This window comes from Topomyia yanbarensis, chromosome 2, assembly GCF_030247195.1.
Source record: "Topomyia yanbarensis strain Yona2022 chromosome 2, ASM3024719v1, whole genome shotgun sequence".
NCBI classification, from domain to species: domain Eukaryota; kingdom Metazoa; phylum Arthropoda; class Insecta; order Diptera; family Culicidae; genus Topomyia; species Topomyia yanbarensis.
Genome location: NC_080671.1, coordinates 248,049,376 through 248,076,782, shown reverse-complemented (window position 1 = coordinate 248,076,782; position 27,407 = coordinate 248,049,376). Strand labels below are relative to the sequence as shown.

The 27,407-nt window shown below is 41.4% G+C and overlaps 1 protein-coding gene across 1 annotated transcript; it reads right to left on the bottom strand.

Moving 5' to 3' along the window:
* Positions 1-7,792: 7,792 nt before the first annotated feature.
* LOC131680227 (uncharacterized) lies at positions 7,793-9,595 on the bottom strand. The gene has a single exon (XM_058960946.1). The coding sequence runs from the start codon at positions 9,593-9,595 to the stop codon at positions 7,793-7,795; it is 1,803 nt and encodes a 600-aa protein (XP_058816929.1).
* Positions 9,596-27,407: the final 17,812 nt, after the last annotated feature.

Here is a 27,407-nt window from a genome sequence, read left to right as displayed (position 1 = left end):
CGGACCGGTTGGCAACGATTATCGAAGTACTCTTCCCGTCTCGAGCCACAAGCCCCTGGCCACCTGCACTACGAGACAGTGCGGGCACGGTCGAAATGGTGGCTCCAGTGACGAACGAAGAACTACTCGCAGTGGCTAAATCCCTAGCAATGAACAAAGCTCCAGGGCCGGATGGAGTCCCGAACAACGCTCTCAAGGCAGCGATCATAGCGAACCCGAACATGTTCAGGCTAGCTATGCAGAGATGCCTTGACGAGTGCCGTTTCCCCGATAGATGGAAAAGGCAGAAACTGGTGCTGTTACCGAAGCCCGGGAAGCCGCCAGGCGACCCATCGGCGTACAGACCAATCTGTCTGATAGACACGACTGGCAAACTGCTTGAGAGGATCATCCTCAACAGGCTCACCCCGTACGCGGAAGGTACGGACGGTCTGTCAAGCAACCAGTTTGGCTTTCGGAAGGGTAAGTCCACAGTGGACGCTCTCAACTCAGTGATAAATACTGCCGAGATAGCGATCCAACGAAAAAGGCGAGGTATTCGATACTGTGCGTTAGTGACACTTGACGTGAAGAATGCATTCAACAGCGCAAGCTGGGATGCCATCGCGCTCTCGTTACACCGGCTTAGCCTACCGGTGGGTCTGTACCGGATCCTGGAAAGTTACTTCCAAAACCGCGTACTGCTATACGAGACCGATGCCGGTCAGAAAAGGGTTCCGATTACCGCCGGAGTCCCGCAGGGCTCGATCCTAGGCCCGGTGCTATGGAACCTCATGTATGACGGGGTTCTGAGACTGAAGTTCCCTCCTGGGGTCAAGATCGTCGGCTTTGCCGACGACGTAACCTTGGAGGTCTACGGGGAGTCAATTCCTGAGGTAGAACTAACCGCAGAACACGCGATTAGCACGGTGGAGGAATGGATGAGCGCGAGAGGCCTGGAGCTCGCTCATCATAAGACGGAGGTAGTTATCGTCAACAACCGCAAGTCGGCACAACATGCAGTTATCCATGTGGGAGAAGTCGCGATCACTTCACAGCGAAGTCTGAAGTCTCTCGGAGTCATTATAGACGACAAGCTGACCTTCGGCAGCCATGTCGACTATACGTGCAAGAGAGCGTCGACTGCTGTTGCGGCACTATCGAGAATGATGTCCAACAGCTCAAAGGTGTGCGCCAGTAGACGTAGGTTACTGGCAGGCGTTGCCGTATCTATCCTCAGGTACGGCGGCCCGTCATGGTCAAGAGCACTGAGGGTAACCAGTTACCTACAGAAACTGGAGAGCACCTACCGCGTGATGTGCCTCAGAGTGATATCTGCCTACCGCACGGTATCACACGATGCATCCTGCGTGATAGCGAGCATGATGCCAGTCGGGCTGGTCATTCGGGAAGATGAGGAGTACTTTGAGCTACGTGGAAATAGGGGAGCCCGCGAGGGGGCTTCAGGGTGACCTCGGTCGCCAGATGGCAGCGTGAGTGGGACAACTCCTCGAAAGGTAGGTGGACCCACCGGCTGATACCTAGCATATCGAGCTGGGTGGGAAGACCCCATGGGGAAGTTCACTTCCACCTGACACAATTCCTGTCAGGCCATGGCTGTTTCCGTCAGTACCTCCACAGGTTCGGACACGCGGAGGTCCCAGTCTGCCCGGACTGCCCAGGTGTAGATGAAACTGCCGAGCACATACTGTTCGTATGTCATCGGTTCGACGTCGAAAGAAGAGCAATGCTTGACGTCTGTGGCTGGGACACAACCCCGGATACCCTTATTCAGCGGATGTGTCAAACGGTGGAGAAGTGGAACGCAGTCTCGGCTGCTACCATCCAGATTGCCAGTAGGCTACAGGTAATCTGGCGAACCGAGCAACAGACGGCGGGCACGGCTAACTAGTGATTGGTTAGTTGGAGCGAAAAAGGCCAAGCGCAAAATAAGAGAGAGAATGGTCTGTTCATGCCGAGGTAGGTTGGCGCAGCGAATGGCAACCGCGTAAGGGGTAAACCCAGCCACCCCGAAGCAAGACAGAAGAGTGAGTGTATAGGCGTATAAGTGGACTGCCTCATGCCAAGACGGGAGGGTCGTAGCGTAGTATGTTGGAACTAAGCTATCGATGCCTCATGGCGTGGCAGAGGAGTGAAAGGGTGAGCATCCAAGTCAGTCTCACACTGCATGTTAAGGGTGAGCATAAAAGTCAGCCTCACAGGTTGGTAGAGGCTAGCACAAAAGTCAGCCTAGCAAGGAATGAAAAAGGTGAGCACAAAAGTCAGCCTCGCATGGTATGTCAGAAGTGGGGCCTAAGAAAAATGTCCCACATGGGATGCCAGAGGGAGTGACAAAGGTACAATAGAGTGGCACGATTGAGAGTGAATCAGGTGATAGGGTGAGCACCCAAGTCAGCCTCACATGGATGGGTAGGGCGAGCACAAAAGTAAGCCTAGCAAGGAATGAGTAAGGTGAGCACACAAGTCAGCCTCGCATGGAACGTAAAAGGTGAGCACAAAAGTCAGCCTCATGTGGGAGTGTTTGAGAGTGAATCAAAGTGTGATTGAGAGAGCACCCAAGTAAGCCTCATACAGGATGTATGATCGCGCGAGTGAGAGTGAATGAGTACATTCAGTACAGCCATCCCCCCAGAAGTAATACCGAGAGGTAGTTCCTGGGAGGAATGATGGCGGAGCCCAATGGAGTTTAGTCGGTATTAATGGCTGGTCACCATTTGAGTCCGACACGCCCCCAGTGCACCCCGTGTGGTAGATTGGACCCTACCGTTAGCACGTGTACTGGGCTAGGACATAAAGGTCTTCTCCATTGTAAAAAAAAAAAAAAAGAGGGCGAATCAACTGCATCGCGCCCCAGAATGTAGCGATCATCATCGGCGACAGAAATAGTTGACATCTCGTCACAAGATGTTAGAGCAAAAGGCAAATTACTGGAAGCGAAGAATACATCAGCGCTTGAAGTGTTCGGATCAGATGTATACTTGCCATTTGTGGCGGGTTGGAAGACCCTTTCACCCATCCCACACACAGGACCGGGACGACTGATGATCGCTGGCTGCAATTGCTCGACTGTGGCGGGGGGGGGGGGGGGGGTCGAGGGCTTCCATAGTGCCAACTGCGGTGCGTCCCAGTATACGTTGAACCCCGATGGAGCGATGCGGAGAGCAGGAACGGGACGGTAGTAGCTTACGGCGAGTGTTGGATGATGAACTAGAAGCGTGAATCGGTTTAACCGTTGTATCGTTACAATTTGTATAATACTTGCCGAGAAAGGCGGCTTGGAAGACCCCTTCTCCACCCACACATAGAGGACCGGGACGACTGCTGAACGCTGGCTGCAAGGGCTCGACTGTGGCGGGGGGATCGAGGGCTTCCATTGTACCAACTGCATTGCGTCCCAGTATGCGATCAGCGTCGACACTCCTTCACAATGGCGGTGTAGCTTGGTATAGTGGCATTGCCAATCGTTGCGGAGTCCTCTGTAGGGTTGATGGGCCGGGTTGACTTAGCGGAATACATGCGGCTTCCGAAGGCGTAGGAAAATCAGTCGATGGGCACCAAATGTTCTGGGTACGGCTATCCTCAAATTCCCTGAACAATATGCATTGCGGCCATGTGTCAGGGTTAAGAGCTGCTTCACGGTACTTTGGGTGAACTCCAACTTTGAAAGATATGAAGTTCAGAGTACTGACGTCTATGCCTTTTTTAACAAGCGGAATAACCTTTATTTCCTCGTTGCAGTTTAGCCTTTCTTTGGACATTTTTTCGACTGTCTCCTTGCTAACGCTAGGATGAAAGTGGGAAAGATACATCCAGAGCAACGGAGTGGGAGGTGGAACCGTGAGAATGTTGCTATTATCGACTAGCTTTCGACCGCCGACAAGAATACTGCTCGGATCAGGGCCATCCTCGCGACGACGTTTCTGAGGTGGTCGAGATGTACCGGAATTTGGCCGGTCTGGAGTGGCTGTTGAAACCTTTCTGGCGAGGTGCGAAATTTGCTAGTTATTTTTTGATAACTCTGCCTTTAATTCAGCACAGACGTCATCCGTTTTCCCAGCGATAGTAGCGATAACACATCCAAGCGAGGAAACGGTGTCGCGAAAGCGAGCAAACTTCATCAACTTGACACATTCATTGCACATCCAAAATAAATTAGGGTTTTCGGCAAGTTTTTTCAAGAACGGCTTGTTGAGTTGTTTACCGCACTGCATATGCACCACATTTTTGCAAAATCCCATGCACTCGATAAAGTCATCGTCCGATTTGACGGTTTTCGCGCAGTCATCACATGCACTTGTCATAATGCCGATTTTCTACCCGCCCTAGATCCGACTTTTCGTTTTCGTCTCACTGTGCGCCAAGTGGGTGGGAAATACTTTCCTCTACTCGCGTGCGGATGGCGAAATGAGCGCGTGAAATTTTTGTGGGTAATTACACACAGGTCCGGTGATGTAAACAATCTCGATTTTCACTGGACTTTTTCACGACACAAAACAAAATTTGTAGAAAACACTTTAAAACTTCACAATATCAAGGGCGCAAACAAAATTTAGAATCGACTGATACGATAAACGATGATTAAACGGCACAAATCACGTCAAATATTAAAAAAATAACTGGAGCGATCAACACAAACAACTAATCGGTGAAAATACACTGAACCAAATTCGAATTGCGAGGACTGTATATCAGGGAGGTAGGGACAGTCCTCTTTCCCCCGGTCGATCCCTTCATTATGAAGTGGGTAAGCTGCTTTCTTCTCTTCTTCCCAAACCGGTTACTCGTTGAACTAGAACTGGTTATATCTGCAACAGAGGAAGCCGCAGCAGTATGTGCGCGTAGATGAAGCGATATTGGACTGACCTGTTGGCCGTCTAGCCCCACTGTGCCAGCCGTTGTCGAAACAACTACACGATTACTTCCAGAACTACCGACAGCGACCGGCACTGGGGAAAGACTTTGTGTAGTTTTAGTGGATTGCTTCTTCGACGATCGGGTTGCTGATTCGTTGTGGTATAGTTTTGTCGATGTGCCTTCTCCGGGTGAAAGCAGCGGTGGGTGCCAAGGTTCAGCAAGAACAGTGTTGCCAACCGGATCTGTAAATACGTTTAGCGCAGCAGTATCTGTGAAAGGGTTAGCAAACTTGGAACTGACCTGAGATAGGTCCAGCCCCACAGTGCCAACCGCTGTCGTACAAACTACACTATCAAGATCAAAAACACCGACTGCGATCGGCACTGGGGAAGGACTTCGTGTAGTTTTCGTTGATTGCTGCTTCGACGCTAGAGTTGCTGAGCCATCGCGGAACATTCCTGTAGATATGCCTTCTCCAGGTGAAAGCAATGGTTGGTTCCAGAGATGTATGGGTACGGTGATGTTAGTCGACTCTGTAAAGGAATTTAGCGCAGCAGTATCCGTAATAGGTTTGGCAAAGTCAGAACTGACCTGTGGAGGGTCTAGCCCCGCAGTACCAACCGCTGTCGTACAAACTACACTATCATGTTTAAAAACACCGACTGCGGTCGGCACTGGGGAAAGGCTTCGTGTAGTTTTGCTGATCTCCTTCTGTTCGTCGCTCGGGTTTCTTTTATTTACTGGTTCGTTGTAGTTGTAGTGGTGAAATCGGTGTACTTATCGGCCACAGAGGTAAATTCACTATCAACGGATTGGGGTATGACGGCCCGGATAGTTCCTTCATCCTGCTGTGCTTGCGTTGGAAGGAGTACTACACTTTCCTCTCTTCCAAACCGATCTATCTCGTGGTCAGTACTCGTGCGTGGGTTGTTGTTGGTATCCAAACGTTGATAAAAATGAGAATTATCGAAGAGGCTGGCTAGGAGGCGTCTCGGTAATCTCAATTTCATCGTCTGAATATTCCATATTTTCGTTGGTGGTAGTGGTAGCGGTTCTTTTTGTTGGTGGGCTTAAGTTATCCGGTGAGGTTGTCGTTGGTTTGCTGAACGGGGTGTGTTGTTTCTGTGGTCTTCCTCGTTTTGAATCCGTATTTATCGCTGGTGAACTGTTCCTCGATCTTGTTACAGGCCCGATTGGTTGGCTCGTTTGCTTCTGTTCTTTGTTGTGTTGTGGTTTTTCTTGGCTGGCGGACTGTTGTTTCATCTGATGGATGTACGCCAACATTTGTTCGATTTTTTCGTCTTTTCGTTTGGTCTCCGCCAGCAGTTTTGCGATCGTTCCGTCCTTCTTCTTCATTGCTAGTTCCAACTCTTTCAGCTTGCTAAGGATCTCATTCGGTTGTGCTGTGGCCTGAGCATAGCTGCCTTTACTTAGATGTTCCGCTCGTTTGCGTGCTTCCGGGAATGTTAGATTGTCGCGTACTTCTATTTTTATGACCTCCATTTCTTTTTTATAAACAGGACATTTGTGGCTGGTTGGTTGGTGATCGCCTTCACAATTCCGACAGTACACCGTTTCTTTGCATTTATCTTCGCCGTGTTTATCTTTCGAGCAGTTAAAACATTGCTGGGGACCTGGACATCGAACGCGTGTTTGACCGTAGTTGAAGCATCCGTAACAAAGCATCGGGTTCGGGAAGTATGGGCGAGTAGGAACGTGAAGCAAACCGATCTTTATGTATTCCGGGTATGTGGTCTTGCAGAAGGTCAAGATTAGCGCTGGCGTATTTACTCTATTCTCGGCTTCCTTTCGTGTAATTCGCTGTTCACGAATTGCTCCCTGGCTTATGATTTCCTGTAAAACATCCTTCTCTTCTATATGAATCAGATCGTAGCAGGAAATTACGCATCTGCTTACGTTCAGATTCGGATGGGCTTCAACCACTACTTCAGTGCCGTCAATGAGCTGGTTCATTTTCTGCAACTTAGCAACTTGGGCTGGGTTCCGAACTCGAAAGGTATACCGTGTCCCTTGAGCTTCGGTATTCGCACCTTCGATTGGACCTGCAGCGACAACCTCAACCGATTTGCCAATAATGAACGGGTTTGTTGGCAATGGTACACCGTCTTTACCAATCAACTGCAGAAACGTCAATTCGCCGAATTTGTTCGTCGGGTCCATGTACTCCGGTAATCGTCTTTTGCTTGACCCTCCCGGATCACCGCTACTAGCGGCCGCCATCTTGGATCACACCACCAGACGTTGGTAAATGTGCTGTGGCACGGTCACCCGATACCAACCTCAAATGGACAAAAAAGGTAAAGAAAAGGAAAGATCTTACCTTATTTGCCCCTTCAACGTCGACTTTTTCAAAGTATTCCCACAATTTTGGGACACACTTTAGATGCGCAGTGATGAATCTGCTCGCTTGCTTGCTTCTACACAGTCTCTAAATAGCAAAACAAGCAAGAAAAACGCACTTTTCCAATTTTTATTTTTTGCCGTTCATACAATTTTGGCACGCACTGTACCGTACAAATATCGGTACACACTGTACTGGTATCTCAAACACCACCAAATCCAACGTAAAAAAAATTCAATAATTTTCAAAAAAAACTTTTCACGTTTTTTGCGACTCGAAAATTATTGCCCGTTCAGCACACCGTCGCACTCCACCAGCGAGTGAATGCAGCGAGTGAATGAATATCGCGAAAAACACCGAAAAAACACAGTGTGAAATTTTCGAAAGCGCGTTGTATGTACCGTACGGAACGGTGTATCCAACTCAGATGAATAATAATAATTGTTGTTGTTGTTGTTGTTTATTAACGACACTTTACACCAAGAAGTGGTGCATTCGTGTCGAAAGAAAAATATTTAACCTGAAAAAAAATTTCAATGCAGTTGTCAGTTATCATTTACAATTCAAAGTATAAAGTTACAACATTTTAAACAAGTTAGTTTCCCTGAGGAATTTTATCATACTCTCCTCATTTTTCCTGTCGTTGCGCAGAGCCGCTCGCAGACTAGTCGACTCGATGTCGTGCTTCCTTCTAACGTCGTCGTACTTTCTGCAGTAGAGGATCACATGGCGGACATCTACAACGATCCCACAGCAGTCGCACACTGGTGGTGAAGTTTTCTTTAGCAGAAAGTCGTGTGTTAGCCGAGTATGCCCTATTCGAAGCCGGGTAAGAACTCGCTGTTCGGCCGAATTCTCGCGGTCAGTCCACTTCACTGTGTCGAATTTAACTTCACGAAGTTTTACTTCAGTGGACGCTGACCACCGACGGTACCATTGGTTTCGGATAGCTGTTTTTATATGCTTGACGGCGTCTGCCCCCGGAACAGATATAGCTAACGGAGCAATGTTCCTCGCTTCTCCAGCGAGTCTGTCTGCCTCCTCGTTGCCACGGATGCCAGCGTGACCTGGAATCCAGCAAAGCTTGATTGAACGATTTCGTAGCAGGTTTTCAATTTCCTGGATCCACGGGTGCTGGGATGTGCCGGCTTCGATTGCCGATAAACAGCTGGCCGAATCGGACATTATTACTAAGTCGCTGACCGTGTTGAATGTTGTTAGCGCTGTTTTTATTGCGAATGCCTCTGCCGAGAAGACACTGCATTGCTGTGGAAGACCAAGTGACTGTTGGAAGTGTTCTCCAAAAACTCCGGCGCCTACTGCGGTATCGTCTTTCGAGCCATCTGTGTAGACGATTGTTGAACGGCTGAGATGATTTGTCAGGAGCTCTTGAACAACTGGACGAACAATACCCGAGGGGTCTCCAGCTTTTACGCGCTTCTTGATTTCCCAAAGGATCTGGGGTGTGCGGTCGTACCACTTTCGATCAGATAGTCGCGTTCGGGTGTAGATGTTTGGGAGAGCAGTTCCGACTATTTCTGTCAAACGTTCGGAAGCTCGGCAAACCAGGGGAAGGTCAGCATTCTCCCTGCTGTTTCCCAACATTCTGATGGCTAATTGGGCTACAGTTTGGAGAATGAGAAGATCTAACGGTAGAGTACCTGCTTCAGCCATAATGGCTATGATCGGACTGGTGACGTATGCTCCAGATGTATATCTGATCATCTTGTTGTATGCGGGTGCCAGGGTTTTGATGACAGCATCTCCACCCCTACTAACGATTCCTATACCGTACAAAAGTCGCGAAGTAATAATTGCGGATCCAATTCGCAGTAAGGATGAGCGTTGACCACGGGGAAGTTTGGCACCGATCATCTTCAGGATGCGCAGCCTAGATTCGCATGCCTTCTTCGTCAATTTGCAGTGCGCTGCGAAGTTGAGTGATCGATCGAGGGTAACGCCGAGAATTTTCAGGCGTGTTTCTGTCGGTATAGCCACTCGATCTATCGTGATTGCTTGACTGGGTGCACGACGGGCATTAGGGCTACAATAGAAGGTGCTGGATTTTGTTGCAGATATCGTAAATCCAACACTTCCTGCCCATTCATGGACGGCTTTTACTGCTGACTGAAGCTTTCGATAAAGCGGCTGGTCTTTCTTCCCCCAAACTACGAGTAGGATATCGTCGGCGTACAACAAGATCTTCACAGTGTTCGGAACCACGCGAAAGATGGGTTGAATGGCCACGAGAAACAGCGTAACCGAGAGCACTGAGCCTTGTGGCACACCGTTTTCCAGCGGATGCGCTGGCGATAAGTAACCCTCTACATTAACCTGGAACGATCTTTCTGTCAGGAAGCTGTTCAACACGTTGATCATTCTACCGCGTATGTGCCATTTCTTTAGTGTTCGTAGTATGCCATACCTCCACGTGGTATCGTAAGCCTTGGACAAGTCAAGCGACGCTATCAGACAGTGCTCGTCACGGTCGGGTAATGACCTCTCCAACTCCGCAAAATATGTGTCAGTGCCCCGACCGGACCTGAAGGCATGTTGTCGTTTGTCGAGATGCCCGTTCGCCTCTAGTTCGGTGGTCAGCCGTCGGTTGACTATTCGCTCGAAAACCTTCGCCATACAGCTCGTTAGGGTTATTGGACGGAATGCAGCTGGACCCGCGTCATTCGAGTTTGACTTGGGAATTGGTACGATGATTCCAGTTCGCCAACAGGGTGGAAACACACCACTACGCCATATTCTATTGAATAGTTCCAACATGGCAGTTTTCACCGACAACGGCAGTCGCTGAAGCATTGGATAACCGATGCAGTCCGGGCCTGAAGAGCCACTTCGTCCTCTATCGAGTGCCCAAAGCAGCTCGTTCAGAGTGAAGTCTGTGTTGTAAGTATCGTCGGTATCTGGCGAGAAATTCACGCGGTTTCGTTCGGCCTTTTCCTTCTCTCTTTGGAACAATGGCGAGTAGCTGGAGGTGGCGGATCGTTCGCTGTAATGTTGTGCCAGTTCTTCAGCTACTTCTTTAGCCTTATCCGTATAGCCGCTAGATCGCTTGATGACAGTTGGTCGATGCTGACGTTTCCCTCTCAACCTGTTCACTGTCTGCCACATCTCCGTCGCAGTGGAACTCGGAGATATCTTCGTGACGAATTCCTCCCATGATCGCTGTTTGGCATCATGGATCGACTTTCTTGCAGCTGCACGCGCCTCTTGGAAGTGTTTTAGTGCATCGGCTTTCCGTGGGTCTTCTGCTTGAATACGCCTTAGTGCTCTCAGTGTTTTTCTTCTCGTTTTGATGGCCGCTTTAACCTCCGGACACCACCACGGAACCGCTTTTGGACCGACTCTACCGGTTGTGCGGGGTATCGCAGTGTTTGCTGCTTTAATCAAACGGTCAACGAAACAGTCAATTGATATTTCGGCACCCGGTCGAATAGCGCTGGCGGTTAGATGTTCGAAAGTTGTCCAATCCGCTTGGTCGTAGATCCATTTCTGTCTTTTCGTTGGAGTATGTGACAGTCCGGGAGTGGAAACGAGAATTGGAAAATGGTCACTATTATGGGAGTCCGGGAGAGTTCGCCAAATAAATTTCGAGGCTACAGTTTCAGAACAGATCGAGAGGTCCAACGTAAAAAAAAATCAATAATTTTCAAAAAAAACTTTTCACGTTTTTTGCGACTCGAAAATTATTGCCCGTTCAGTACACCGTCGCACTCCACCAGCGAGTGAATGCAGCGAGTGAATGAATATCGCGAAAAACACCGAAAAAACACAGTGTGAAATTTTCGAAAGCGCGTTGTATGTACCGTACGGAACGGTGTATCCAACTCAGATGAATAATAATAATAATAATAATAATAATAATAATAATAATAATAATAATAATAATAATAATAATAATAATAATAATAATAATAATAATAATAATAATAATAATAATAATAATAATAATAATAATAATAATAATAATAATAATAATAATAATAATAATAATAATAATAATAATAATAATAATAATAATAATAATAATAATAATAATAATAATAATAATAATAATAATAATAATAATAATAATAATAATAATAATAATAATAATAATAATAATAATAATAATTGTTGTTGTTGTTGTTGTTTTTTATTAACGACACTTTACACCAAGAAGTGGTGCATTCGTGTCGAAAGAAAAATATTTTACCTGATTTTTTTTCAATGCGGTTGTCAGTTATCAGTTACAATTCAAAATACAAGTTACAACATATTAAACAAGTTAGTTTCCTTGAGAAATTTTACCATACTCTCCTCATTTTTCCTATCGTTGCGCAGAGCCGCTCGCAGACTAGTCGACTCGATATCGTGCTTCCTTCTAACGTCGTCGTATTTTCTGCAGCGGGGGATCACATGGCGGACATCTACAATGATCCCACAGCAGTCGCACCGGGTAGCCTCGCTGTTCGGCCGAATTCTCGCGGTCAGTCCACTTCCCTGTGTTGAATTTAATTTCGCGAAGTTTTTCTTCTGTGGACGAAGACCATCGATGGAACCACTGATTTCGGATAGCTGTTTTCATTTGGTTGTTCGCGTCTGTTCCCGGAACGGCTATTTGCAAAGGGGCATTACCCCTGGCTTCTCCAGCGAGGCGGTCTGCGTTTACGAGTTTTACGAGATGGCGAATCGTTCTCGTGAAGGCTATGTATCACAGGAGATATGTTTGAAATGATCGATAGGTTGAAACAGTATTATGACACACATCTAGGGTTTGTATGCCTATAATGGACCCCCTGACGCTTTTTTGTCAATTATTCCTCATCGATAACTGTTTTTAACGAATACTGTTGGATACAAGACAGCTTTAAGACGTAGACAGAAATTAGAATGTGTTTTTTCACCAAAATTCAATACAAAATTGATATTTGCACTCAATTTCAATCCAGTGCAGCTGACACAGGGTTTGTAATTGTTTTACTGTTATAAAAAGGATACTTAGCTCTGATGTAAATAAACTACGTATGAAAAAGATATTGTTTTACTGGTTAATACCTAACACTAATACAATCTTTTGCGATGTAGATCTAACAAACTAAGACAATTTAAAATTTATATTGAAATTCTGGGGGTCCATTGTGGGAACAAGTGAAACTAGGTATCTGTGCATTATGAACCCCTGACACATTAATATAACTAGAAACTTGTAAAAGCAACTAATAGAATTAAAAAGAGGTATCAACATTCTGAGGATTCAGTATAAGATTGATTGAAACCATCATAATGAAAATTTTGCAGATTCAAAAAAATTTGTGGTTCCTACCCGATCAGAAAGAAATAACAAAATTATTACAGACTGAGTTACTTTGTTATGATAACAAGTTGTGTCATAACTCTGGTCTCGTTAGTTGGTAAAATAACAGAAAACATAACAGAAATTCTTCTAGTATATATCAAAAATATGACAACCTGTGATAGGCTTCTATCAGAATTGTAACAAATTTTGTTAGGTTCCCCCACGGCCAATAGCTTTTATTACCTATTGTATAGTATCAACGAATTTAGCGTGCAAGTCTAACAATAGAATAGAATAGAAAAATATAACATACATTAAGGCGTTTTTCGTTTGAAAGCAAAAAGCTTCATTTAGCAAAAGCTTTTTATAGTTTTGTCAAATGATTGCATACATGCTGGCTGATTGTTATTTGTGGATATAGCGATTTGAACCTGGGTATTCTGAGTTTTATGGGGATGTTTTCTGTATGAACCAACGACGTTGCTTTCGATCGATTTTTAATGTTAGCATAACATTCTACGCATTCGTCAAGGGCAAAACGATTATAGATGCAGAAGATGTTTCCAGAACGCACACATTAAACTTTGCCAAAGTCTAAGGACTGTTTGTTTTCCTTGTATAATACGCTTTGTTTTCATACAGCTGCTTATATTACGATAGACTGAATAGCATTATAATATCTTTTCAGATTAGGAAAGTGGGGTTATTTTTAGATTCTGAATAGTGCGCTTCGGGGCGTCTCTTGTACGTTAACATGATTTACACGATTTTTAGAAATAATTTCGATGCGATATGGTAACATCCCTAGTAGCCTTATGGTAATTTTATAAACTAATAAAACTTAGATTGCACTTGTAGCATGCTAAAGAACTTCAATTGTTACTTGGGACTGAGTGGATAATTTACCTACATTATTTTACGGAGAATACGGCAAATGTTACTTATGATTCCAAATAGATTCAAAGAAACAAATACCAAAGTTTTGAGGCTTGCATTTTGAGGATATCAAGTAAAGTCGCTTTCGGGGTTTTGTTATGGGCTGTTTTAAAGAAATTCAATTTTTTACAATAGTTCAATCTATCAAGAGCGAATATTATAACAGATAATCATAAAATTCGAGAAATTGTTGAGGATTCTTCGGTGTGACGAATTTTAGAATATTTCATGTTTTCTAAAATACATTTTGTTTTCTAAATTTTATTTAGTTTTAAGGAGGAAATTATTCAATATTTTTACATTAAAGTTTTTAGCTATTTCAAGCACTATCTAAAACACATATTCAAATTGTAACAGCAAACTATAATACCAGCTGGGATATGTATATATTCAGAGATTTCTAGGCCATTTTGAAATATTGATAGCTTTATGCAGCATACTCACAAATATTAATCTTTCAACAATTTGAACAGGTCGTATTATTCCCTTTTTTAAATTTCTACAAATGGAATCAAGTATCTTGATTATTACGAAAATTTGGTAGTTCGATGTTTTTTTTAAACGAATGAAGCTTTTGTTACAAAATGAATCAAGTATCTTGATTATTACGAAAATTTGTTAGTTCGATGTTTTTTTTAAAACGAACGAAGCACCATCGAATACAACGGAAACAATATTACATAGGCGCATTCAAAGTAATTGTCAGTTCATTTTAAATGACAGTTGTCTTAGGTGGAATGAAAAGATACAACAATCTCAAACTAAACTATTTTTTTGCGGGGGTTTAAATTAAAAAATTACAATGCTTTGATTATTTGGAGAACGCACAAAATCAGATACCCACAAACTGGACAAGTTTCGGTTGTTTATGAAAAACCCGCATAAGATGGCGAAATCGTACTCAAGATCCTCGAAGATCCTCAAAATTCATAACGGTATTGTGGAAATCAGTATATATCAAACAGTTTTTTAAGTTCTGAAAATTCGTTTTCGCAATATGCACAATTCATTAAAAAAAGTTATTTATATAATCATTTGACTAAACCATAACAAAGAGTTTAAAAATGCTTTTTTATTTGAATTCTTTATTTCTTTATTCTTTATTTGATCTGGAGTGCTTGACACTTCCTGCATCTTCTTTAAAATAAGTTTTATATGAAAATTACAATCTTTAGAATAGCTTGTTGATAATTTTACGATGCCAAAACTTTTTGAATAAAGGCCTCAACATTGAAATCATATGCCACATAATCGAAATTGCGTGCCAGACGAGTGTCTCAGAAAATAAGTAATCTCTTAATCAAAACGCAACCAAGTAAGTTAAACACCTTACTTTCAAGTTTTCCGACCACTTGCATCTAAAACTTATCTATTTTCAAAATCGTGGAACTTTGAATATCCAATAGACCTTTCTCGTCAAAAAATTTTATATGATAGGATGCTCCCTTTTTTATCCCCAATTCGTTACTGCTGATTGCCGCGATGATTTGGCACCTCTAACTATTGAAAAAATCAAAAATAGTGCAAGCTGCTCATTTAACCCCATATTCTGAATACCTATCTTGCCTTGTTTCCCCGTATTTTTACACCATTTGGATGAATTTCCTGTGGGGAATACTAAAAGGATGCCAGATCTGCAGATTTTGCATTTTCACTGCAGATGTTTTGCAGATTACAAATATTTAGCAGAACAAATCCTATGCCAGCCAATTTATACACAAGCCTTCAACATTTTTGATCATTTAAAATATATACATACTTCATTTCTATGTCAAATTTATTGAAGATTTTTGTAGCAATCTGCAGACTTTTATATTTTCACTGCAGGCTATTGTTTAAATAGACCTGGCATCACTGATGCTGAAATGATTCATTCATATACCTGTCAAAAACATAGAGCATTGCATGAAAATGTATAACCTCACTTTTCTGACAGTTCAGTGTGCTTGTTTACCTAAGACTTGTTTACATGAACTTTTAAAATTTACATTACTTGAATACTTTCGATGCTCTTTGAAAGACTATCAACTCAAGAGGGATGAGGATTGGAACAATGGGAACCTGGTGCCACATTATGCAACCAATTCGAATCGACCTTTTCACACAAGCTTGAATACAATAAACCTTTCGTTTCGAGATGCGTAATGTCACCCCTGGTTCATACATTGACCAATCGGCGCTGGATGCAAAACCCGGTGGCATATGCTGAATCGTAAGATCAAGCATTGGGCTATAAAACGATTTCTGGATGATGGATAAGGATTTGTACACATTTGTTTGTTTGCTCGTGGGTTAAGTCCTAACAAGATGATCCGATTTATTACTCATTTTTAGGTGGTGAAGTTTACCTGAACTTTATAGGTAACGAATTCGGTCGATGATAAGTTGTTGAAATGATCGTTCAATGCCCATACCGAAAAACGTTTCCATTGGTCAGAATGCCTACCAGCGCATGATAGCTGCAAACATGAGGACAACAAGGTTATCGCTTTCGAATGGAACAATTATTTATTATTCGTGTTCAAGTTCCATTACAGCAAAAGTTTCGTCGATTGACGATTATCGCATTGTCGTTGATTTAGCCGGCAAATGCAAAACAGTGCTCGGCACTGACGATAAGGAGTAAGAAGGATTTGATAGGAGTGATAAGAATGCAGAGCATTATACATTCTGGAAGAATATCAGGGAGGAGGAATTATATGTAAATTTATATTATATCCCGAGTTGCCATCATTTTTGCCCCGCAATAAAGCTTTCTGCAACTGCTGTCTTGTTCAAATTGGCAGGAAATAACTAGGCAGCGAATGATAAATTGCATAGTCAATTTATTTACTTTTTCGGAAGGATAAGTAATTAGTATGTTGTGAATATGTATGTGTCACCGGTGTCGTGTGTTATGGTGGTACCGGACGGAACCGTTGGTCAGCAAACCGTCCTTGTAGTACTGGTCATAGATGCGACGTTTTTTCTCATCTGATAGCACTTGACATGTTTCGGAGATCTGTCTTAACGCTCTCTACTTAGCGCAGGATACGCGAAACCGCTGCTAGCTTTCGAAAGAAAATTCCTAGCTGCTGCTACTCTATCAGTCTTTCTCTCGACTGAGGACTACAATTTCGGTCGACTAAATTGTGCTATGAAAATTGTATTTCCTGGAATTTCACCTAACGAGATCAATTCATTGTGAGGAATTTCTCTGCGTTCCAATATTACTTACCTCTGTACGTGATGATGTGTGTGTATTCACTTCGGCAGCCAGGTCTTATGTTTTGGGTAATTTTGCTATCTTATTCTGCTGAATAAATCATCTGGCTAAAGCCTCTAAGTTATACTATGGTCACTTTAAAAACGCATTGCTATTTAATCTTGTAGCTGTTGGCAAGTCAGTCCTGGCACTGTTCTCGACTAATCCTGGCACTATACCGCTGACGTCGCACTTATTACGGTGATCAAACTTGGCGAGAGCGGCAGTGGTTTCGTCGGAATTGTTCACTCGACAAGCAAGAAGTGCAAGGACTCTGCTACTTATGCCTGAGCCCCTCGTTGAAACCTTCGTCCTGTCGGAGTGTTTGCTTTGTCCGATACCGGAGCGTATTGCTGAACCGAAGCAGTCTGCTACTGGCGCTGCTTCCTTCGAATCGGAATCGCTGAATATTCCCGTTAGCCCAACGTGGCCGAAGGCAAACCGATTGCAGCAACACCACCAATTGTAGCTGAAATTTTGGCCTTTAATCCAAGTCCCTGCCATTGACATAGCGACAGACGAGTGCGGCGCAGGTTGGACCATCGGTTGACTCGGTGCCGGACAGGGCGAAACAGCTGCAACAGGAGCGGATCTAGTATGGGGTGTAAAGGTCATCAATTGCCATAGATCACCAAAATGCTCTGCGACTAACATTGTGAACAAAACAAACCAAACGAAATTGATCGCAACAACGATAAAATAATCTAAATTCTACCCAAACATTTGAAAATGAGAAAAAGGCAAAAGAAGTTTTGGTCGAATTCATTATAATTCTATTTTAAAATTGAATACTGTTTTATTTAGTTTGATTGCGCATATTGTTTACATCAGACACACCCCTTTATTCATTGAGTACGTATTTCACTGCCTTTATAATCCTTTTGGAATCAGTTACAATAATCCTTTATAATCATTTTATAATAAGTGTATTGCTAGTTAGGACTTTTATATCAGCCGGGTTTTTATAATTTGTTATAAAATCATTATCAAAATTCTTCATAATCCATTGTTGCGTTATGTTTATGTACATGGCCAGATAGATAGTTTTTAAGTGGGACGGAACGTGTGGATACGAAAAAACCTAATGTCAATTGTAGCCAGGGGAGCTGTCAATGCAGCCAAAGGGAACCGTCAAATGCAGTCAGGGGGGACTGTCAAATGTAGCTAGTCCATTTAAAATATGTGAGGAAGAAAGAGTGGCTATGCAAGACAAGAGATAAAATGAACAGAAAAAAGAAAAAGAAAACATCTATCCACAGGTTCTGTCCCAGGATTTTAATAGAGAACATCAAAATTCGATTTGTTTGCATTTGGCAGTAGGCCTTTTTCAAATGTTTGGCTAGAAATTCCTTGCTTCTTCAATGAATCATGTACAAGAAAAGTAAAAATGTTAAATTTAACGGAACAATGTATGATGCCGACATCAATTAAAAAATACAGCTGAGCGACCTTGTTGGGAAAGTGTTAACATTTGGCAGCGAACCAAACCAAGTTTCTCATACTATGATCGAATCAACAAAAATTCCAAGATCATGTAAACAATCTCTTTGAACTGTCAAAAAAGTGAGGTTAAACATTACCATGCAACGTTCTCCACCGAGAGGTTCACTTTAGTTTGTTTACATAACCAATGAACTTTGTACCGCGACTCACCACTTCATTTGCCGCGTTGCCAGGAAGCCAAGCAAAAATATACAAAACAGTGCTGCCCAAACACATATTTTGAGTCCCACCATTCTTGCAAAGGTGAAAAAAATACTCAACATTCTTGCATTTTTCAAATTTAAAAAAATCATTAAAAAATCACGATAGCTCTAAAAAGTCTCATTTCAGCGGAAATATTCTTAAAAATGTGTAGTCTTTTGAATAAAAATAAGAAAAAAGGGGGTTAGGTCGGACGAGAAAGGTCTATTGGAAAACGCAAATATAAGGAAATCATTAAAAACTTCGAAAATTTGCTTTAAAAAGTTGAATAAATACGCATAAAAAGAGGCTTCAGCGTATTAGCAAATAGACAGTCATTTGTGTAATATAACAATCATTCACAGTTGATTGATTTGTTATTGGGGCTTTAACCAACTGGTCATTTACCCGATTTACAGTTTACAGTTAGCGTTCAATGATAATCGTGAAAGAATATGTAATATATTATAACATCATCGTTATATGCGTACATTAAAATCATATTAGCAGTTCAATGATATCACCAGAAGATATAATCTTGATATAAGTTTGCTTGCCTTGCTGATTGGGATATCACAAAAATAACACAGTGAGTAATAAATATCAACATGAGATATAAATTTGATAGCTTTCTGTTATGTCGTTCTGATCGGGTTTACCAATCAATAAACGAAAACTAATAACAGTAGGTACAAATACATGAAGGCTGCCATGCAAAAGTTCATTCGAGCGACTAGAACCATGTTCTGTAAAAAAAGCCCGATAGCCCGAAAAGGTTACTTAATAACCACGAAAAATTAAATTCTGGAGTAATACTTTGGCAAGTTCGTCGTGCACGGGGTTGCACAATGATTGCAATTTATTCACTAATATCCTTCTATTGAAAAGTAATAGAATTAATATATTGATTTAGAAAAAAATTTCATGTCCATTATTGTTACGTCCCAAAATAAAACAGAACTAAAGATTCAAAGTACTTTTATCGAACTTTTTCAGGAAAATAGTAGAAATTAAATAGTTAGGGATTAAATCATGTAAATCATGGGCCCTGTCAGCTAAAAATATTGACGGTTTCTTCAAAACGCTTCAGATATAGCTATACATGAATGTACAAGCATTTGTATGAACTGATCAAAATGATGCAAGAAGTTGTGTCGTTTTTAATTTGTATTGGGTATCTTAAAATATTATTAAATGACAAAATGTTCGTTGTCTTTAGACACTGAACATGTTTAGAGCCGACTTGTTAATATTGCAAATCCTTTACTCCACTGTACTGTTGATGGATTGTCATAGTTTGACCACCAATCAATTCAGACAATTGCCAATTACAATTTTCGCAAACTTGTGTAAGACTTTCTATAATGCAGACCTTATCACCTTACTCATAAGCGTTATACAAATCACATCGCTTGATATAAAAGTCATGTTCTCCTTTGAAATCAGCATCAGATCAATTAAAAATTTAATTCATTAGTCAAAGGTTTCGAGTGCCATTGAAATATTTAATGAAAGGAAAGAATAACAAAATTTTATTTTTCATATTTTATATGTTTCTTACAATGCTGTGCTAAAATTACTCTTGATATTACCAGAAACTGAAAAAATAAAAATTTTTATGTATTAATTGTTGGATATGCGTATAATGGACCCGGGTCCATAATGCGCATATTCGACCCTGGGTCCATAATAGGAAAACGGGTCCATTATAGGGATATGGATACCAGTTCGAAATATCGAGTTTTACTACAGGAATCTAGTTGAAATGCTTTAAATTCGCATTATATTGTTTGAAAGACTTGGTATCATCAATTGATAGAATATTACATTAAAAATACAACTAGATTTATCCAAATTCTTTGAAATTGTTAGCACCGTCTACGTCGGGGTCCATTACTAGCACATTAACCCTAAATGGCGAATCAGTAGACGCTGATAGTAGTACGCTAATCAGCCCGTGGACGCGCGTAGCCTACGACAGATTCCCAATACCGAATCTAATTGAGTATCAGAAGGAAATCATATGGTTGAAGAATAATAAAGATTAACTGCCGTGTGACAGAGGAGATAATTGGGTAGAGCACTCCACTGGGTGATTTAGAAGACTTAAGTGGAAGAGATTTTACCGGAGGATTGTATGGTGAGCACGGTAACCGCCGATGAGCCCACCATTAGAAATTCAGAGATGTATTCTGGCAGGTACTTTAGGCTCGAGTTTGCTGTCGAACGAAGTACGATACGGTACGAAGCAAACCAGCTACAAAATGTTCATTGAGCTGGTTGGCCAATGGGCTATGCAGACCTGTAGTGCTTGGTTGGTCAGCTTGACCCCCGCCAAGGGCGCCAAGCTTAGAGGCACGCTGAAATCTGCTGTATAAAATAAGTAAGAATAAATAATAAAATAAGTAGGATAAATGCGCTATGCACGCTAAATTACTGTTAGTGAGTCGAACTGAAAATGGGGCAGTAAACTAAAATTCCACCAACAGTGTCAAAAGAGTACATAACGGCCCTATCTGAATGGGACTAGATTCATTCACAATACAAAGCATTGAAACCAAATCTAAAGTTGATAGAAGATAAAGTCACGAACTGCAATGACTTATACAATTGAAAATAACTAAAATTGTTGCAAACTTAACGCTCGTTTTCATAGTTTCATAGCAACAAAAAAGGGACAAATATTTGATCATGGGCAGTAAAGCCCATGAAAACGTGGATCAAGTCGGGCAATGAAGATATCTTTAAAATTAGGGGCTATAATGGGATTTTTTCCTGTAGAGAACAATCGAACGGTGGAGTAGCTATCTACGTCAGGAAGAATATTTCTCATAGAGTAGTGCTGAACACTGTTGTTAACGGCTTTCATCATGCTCACATCGAACTCTGCATAATGCAACATTATTTCGATGTGCATTGTTTTTATCGCCCTCCATCTTACGATATTGGTCAACTCCTTGCCAAGCTTGAAAGTGTTCTCGCTTCCGCTTCAAATTCGCGCCCCTTTTTCATTGTAGGAGATCTCAATATACCGGTTAACCTATCGAATAACAATGTCGTCTCACGTTATAAAACTCTCCTGGAATCGTATGGTTTCATATGTACGAACACATTTCCGACTCGCCCAGCTAGTTCAAATATTCTTGATCACGTTGTTTGTATACTGGAGGATGCTGCTCGCTTACGAAACGACACGGTTTACACCATAGTTAGTGATCACGTTCAAATTATATCTTCATATAAACTTGCAGTAAAAAGAGAACCCGTTAATTTCTTCCAAAATTTCATAGAAAATATCGAGTTGATTGATGATGTAGATGTATGTCTTACAAATATCATCACAACCTACAATTCTTTACTTGCGGAAAACACTAGAACCGTCTCCAAAACTTTTAAATGTAAAGGCGTTTTTTGCCCCTGGATCAATTTCGATTTGTGGATACTGATTAAAATTAAAAGTAATTATCTGAAACGAGTAAAAAATAACCCCAATGATGAAAACCTCAAAGCTCTTCTGCAACACATAACTAAAAAAGTTAATGTAATGAAAAAGCGGTGCAAAAAGGCCTACTTTGAAAACCTTCTATCCAACACTACTCATTCAAAACTTTGGAAGAATATTAATACCATTTTTGGTCGTTCAAAGTCGGATGTTCCCATCAGCCTAATTTCCAATGATATCAGAGTCACTGAGACTAAAGAAGTATGTAATGTTTTCAACGAATATTTCTCTAGTATTGGCAAAAATTTGTCTGACAATATTCCCACGAGTCCCAACTCAAATCCTATTACAAATATCCAACACGTCCAAGAAACAATCTTCTTGCGTCCTGCAACCATAAACGAAGTGATCCTTTTGATTAAAGACCTCGAAAAAAATAACAGTTGTGGTCCTGATAAGATCCCCGCTAGTGTTCTTAAGAGTAACTGTACCACTTTTGCAAATATCCTAACCAAAGCTTTTAATTTAATAATTCAAACCGGCAGGTACCCAGACTGTTTAAAAATAGCCCGAGTAATTCCAATTTTCAAAGCTGGTGATCCAAACCAACCTTCCAACTATAGACATTGTGCGTTTTCAATAAAATTCTTGAGAAATTGCTCATCACTCGACTACTCGAGTTTTTGAACAAACACAACATAATTTACAACTACCAGTATGGGTTCAGACAGGGCTGCAGCACTTTAATTGCAATGACCGAACTAATTGACTCCATCATTAGTCAAATTGATAGCAAAAGAATTGTTGGTGCCCTTTTTCTGGACCTAAAAAAAGCATTCGATACTCTGGATCACTCAATCCTGCTTAAGAAGTTAGAATGCTATGGTATCAGGGGATTAGCAAATCATATTATTCGTAGCTATCTGTCGCATAGGAACCAATTCGTATCTATTGGAGACTCGTGTAGCTCTTATAGACCAATAGAAATAGGAGTGCCCCAAGGCAGTAATATTGGACCACTGTTATTTTTATTGTATATCAATGACCTAGGTAGACTCGGGTTAAAAGGGACTCCTCGTCTTTTCGCGGATGACATCGCGTTGTTCTACCCGAACAACAACTGCCTGGATATTGTACGCGACATTGAATCGGATTTAAAAACACTAACGACGTATTTCAACGAAAACCTTCTTTCCTTGAACCTATCAAAAACTAAATATATGCTGTTTCGTTCATCTAGAAGAGCTATAGGCGTGCATCCAGACCCAAGAATGGGACAGTCTGTAATTCAGGAAACTAACTGCTTCAAATATTTAGGACTTCACTTAGACCCCACACTCTCCTGGATTGAGCATATTACATCCACTTATTGTTGAACTACCTTGTATCTGTGTGGGGCCGTGCCAGTATTTCGAATCTGAAAAAGCTACAAACGCTTCAAAACAGATTCAAAATTTATTTATAAAAAACCATTTATGTACCCTACTATTTTGTTATACAATAATAATGCCCATAACATTTTACCTTTGCTTGGGTTGACTAACTACCAAACAATAATGTACATCCACAATGCTTTGCATAATACTATTGCTCATAATAATCTAGAATTTACGACAGGAATTCGAGCTCACAGCACCAGACAAGCCAATCATTTATTATACTCCAGAGTATCCACGAACCTTGGTCAAAGACGCATTTCTTTCATCGGACCTAAGTTATTCAACCAGCTTCCTACTGATTTAAAGCAAATAACATGTCGCACTCGTTTCCAAGCAAAAATGAAACTAATTTTAAAAAATAAAATAGGAAAATTTTTAATATAAATTGGTTAACATTTTTTTAAATAAAAACAATTGATAAATGCATTTTTATAGCAATAAGTAATAAATAAATTTAAATTATTATGAGCTTCCTGCAAAGCTACGATGGGACCCTTAAAAGGATTCTTTTCCGCTGGGTACTCGCCGTAGCTTCTTGTCAAATTTTGTGTTTTGTCGGTCTCGTATTGTTTTTTTTGTTCTCAGCGTTTCCGCGATTCGTAACTTTGTTTTGTTGTGCTGACCTTTTTTTTGTACGCTGAGAACTGAGAACACTACCAGGGGGCTCCGTTTGTGAGCTTTTTGGTGTGGGAGTAAGAAGCGGGCTATTAAAAAAAAAGAAAAAGCAGGCCACCTCTTTAAAATTGTAGCAAAGACCATAAAGAAAATTAGATCGTTTATCAGCGAGAAGATAACCCCCTTTTTGGTGTTTCTTGAAAAGCTGGAAGCTCTCAAATTTCCAAGACCAGGAGCTTTTTGCTTCGGCTTTGTGTCAGCGCTTCCTGTAGCTGTTATGTTCGGTCGTTCATAACAAATGATTTTACCTTAACAAATAAATCTCGTTCGACCACAGTTTTTAGGAGCAGTTACAGATGTCACACGATGGTGATCGTCAGAGTCATACTATTCCCGAGCCAAGAGAGCATAACGATTTGTCGTGATGAGACGTGGCTTTCTATAGTACTTCTGTAAAAAAGTGCTTAGAGCGGCTTTGATTGGATTTTGATTCTCTGCGTACTTGCCACTCGCGGTTTTATTACTACAATGGCCAATTTGCCTTTATTTAGTGCAAAACATGACGCGCGGGGCGACATACAATTTTGTCCCGTCCTGTGCGATTGCCATTCAAAATCTTCACTCACTGGAGAAAGCGGTCCTTGAAACAACAACCGCTTCATCCCACGCATCACATATTCGAAACGGTAACAACACCGTCGATCTCAACTATGTAAACCGACATTTAGATGCTATCAGTTCGTCATAATGTTTCCTGAAAAAATGCTCCGGCCCTCGGCATCAATGCAGTAAAGTTATTTTGTACATGTCTTCAAACTTTAGTGATCTGTTGGTACTCCCTACTCCATATTGATGGCTTCGATATTCCGTGTCACTTTCCAAGGATTTTCTAAAAAATAGGTTTCGTGCTTTTTTATAAAAGTCTTCATATTTCGATATCTTTATTTACTTTATAAACTAAGTGCAGATAAGTCATAAAGTAAGTCACGATAAGTGTGCGATTTTCAATTATTATTATTCAAAAGTCGAACAAAAAAGGAAAGTCAAAGTGGTGTTCAGGGCACAAAACTGAGACTCCGCCAAGGGAATCAGAAGCTCACGTTGTGGCTCTGGGACTATACTATCCATTGTTCACACAGCAAAATATACGAGGCTGTGGTGAGTAAATCGCGGACGACAACCTGGTAAAATGATTCCCAAAACTAATACGACTGGCACAAGTAGCCACAACAAGCAAGGTAGGTCGACTACGCTGGAGAGAACCTGAGGAGTCCTCGTGCTCAGCGAAGCTGGGGACAAACGGCAATTAACGGCGTGAGCTAGAGACGACATATTGATACAGCAAAGGGCATGGTGGTATTAGACTGATTGGTATGGTAGGTAACAAGAGAGTTAAAGGGGTTAGTGCAAAGATTTCGCCGTTGTCAAAAACCAATTGCAATTGTAAGTGATGGAAATTCCCAAAAGTTTGGAAACGTTATTGAAATTAAATAAAACGGCGTATAGCGTATGGGATATATTTTCCACAATTAGACAGTGTTAATATAAACAAGAAAAAAATTAACATCAAATTTACTTTCAATTACAGCAGTAAAGCTACCAGTACACTGTTTGTCATCACGTGAAATATTTGATGAAGCAAAATTTGATCAAATAAACGTGTTTGACAAACAAATTTGACAAGGCCAGTACACGAGATCAACTGTTTAATAAACTTTTTTCATCAAATATTTGCATTGATGGGTTACCGGACGTTACGCCTAATATTGTTTGACAAACATAATAAAACAAGTTTGTTGGATCAGTACACTATTTGTCAAATATAGTCAAACCGGCGTATACGTCAAACAAATCGCCTTGCGAAAAAAAATTGTGCTGTTTGAACTTCGTGAATTTTCAAGAGTGCAAACACATGAAATATTTGTGTTAGCGCAGGGATGCCAAATGATTTTCCAGAAAATTTGATTTATTTTTATGAATGGTCGAAGCAACTATATCGCACTCCTTTGTTCGTGATTATGCAGTGTGATCAAATACAAATTAAATACGCCAAGGTCCCATACAAAAGGGTAATCATTTTATGGCTCACCACGCAATCAAATTTGTCTAACCTTCGTGTTGACAGCTCGAATTGTAGAAGAAAAATTAATTTGGAAGCGCTGTGCGATCAAAGAATGCTGTTCATATATGATTATAGAGAGTACTTGGCAATCTGTAACTGCATTTGTGTGTTCAACGATTTGTTTTCTTTCACCAGCCACAGGTGGAGGAAAACAAATCGAAAATAGCTTTTCGGTCGGATTTTTTTTTATGATGGAACCTGACCAACCGGTATAGATTTATCCAGCCGCGTTGGTACTGTGCCGTTTTGACGTTTGGATTGGGAGGAAAACAAACCACTCTTGGGCTTAAGGGGAGGGCAGTAGTATAAAATTGCGAGATCTTGGTGTGCGTATTTCAAACGTCAGATATCTACACAGTACGTCTCCTGAATAAGTTTTACAGCGACACAGAGCATTTCAACACCATTATAAATACTTCATGCGAGCTATTTCGAACGTTTAAATTGGCTTAAATTTAAATTTTATATGGCAGCTGGAGGAAAACAAAACCCCAATTGGTGTGTGCGAAAGGAATTGCATAGAACTCTACAGCGACAAGGTCTACCCCAAAAAAGTTTAGGCAGACTTCAATTGGACAAAAAATGATTAGAACGGGAATTTGAAAAATATTTAATCCTCTTGTATTGTTGGACATACAAAACGGCGATGAACACGGTATGGATTTTAGTTGCATTTCTCGCTTACTTGTTTATGTACTTTCTCACATTTACAGTTAAGTGGCCACATTCCTCCCACAGCTCCAACAGGTGTGGTTTCTGCGCTGGCCTATGTAGAGCACACTTTCGGCGCGTGCTTGCCGTTACCGAAGAACGATAGGAACGATGCCAAATTTCTTCATTGCCTCGCTAGTGCAATCTAACTACATTGCATGTTACAAACGCCGCCGAACCCTCATACGCCAGCTAATTATTTCCGAAAGCTGCTTTCAGATTCGGCCTAGCGCGGAAGAAGTTGACGTCAAAGTGGATCCAAAGTTAGTACACGAGGACGCGGACGATGAGCGATCAGATATCAAAAACGCAGTGGAGGATGCTGATGAATTAAACATTTTCCTTTGGAACCAAAAACCGAAATGCGCATCAAGAAAAGAACGGGAAGATTTACGTTATTAGGGGGTTGGGAGAGGAAAAAGTTGAAATGGGTGATTTGCAGAGCGTTTTCGTCGATTTATGGATCCGGATCGCAAGATGAAACAAAATAGTTCGAAGGGAGAAAAGGGATCTGATGGTTTGCCGCTAAAGAAGGATCGTTCATTACCCATTCGGATCCGATGTCCATATTGTAATTAAAAATTTGCGGACAAGTACCAGATGACGACGCACATTCGATGGCACACGAGTAGGTTAAGGTTTTACTTATTTTCTTTTCTGTAAATTCCAATTATATACTGTTTACTGTTACAGGTGAAAAGCCCTTCAA

Bases quoted from the DNA above. Each gene is read 5' to 3' on its own strand.
- LOC131680227 (XM_058960946.1), bottom strand. From the start codon at position 9,595: ATGATCAACGTGTTGAACAGCTTCCTGACAGAAAGATCGTTCCAGGTT.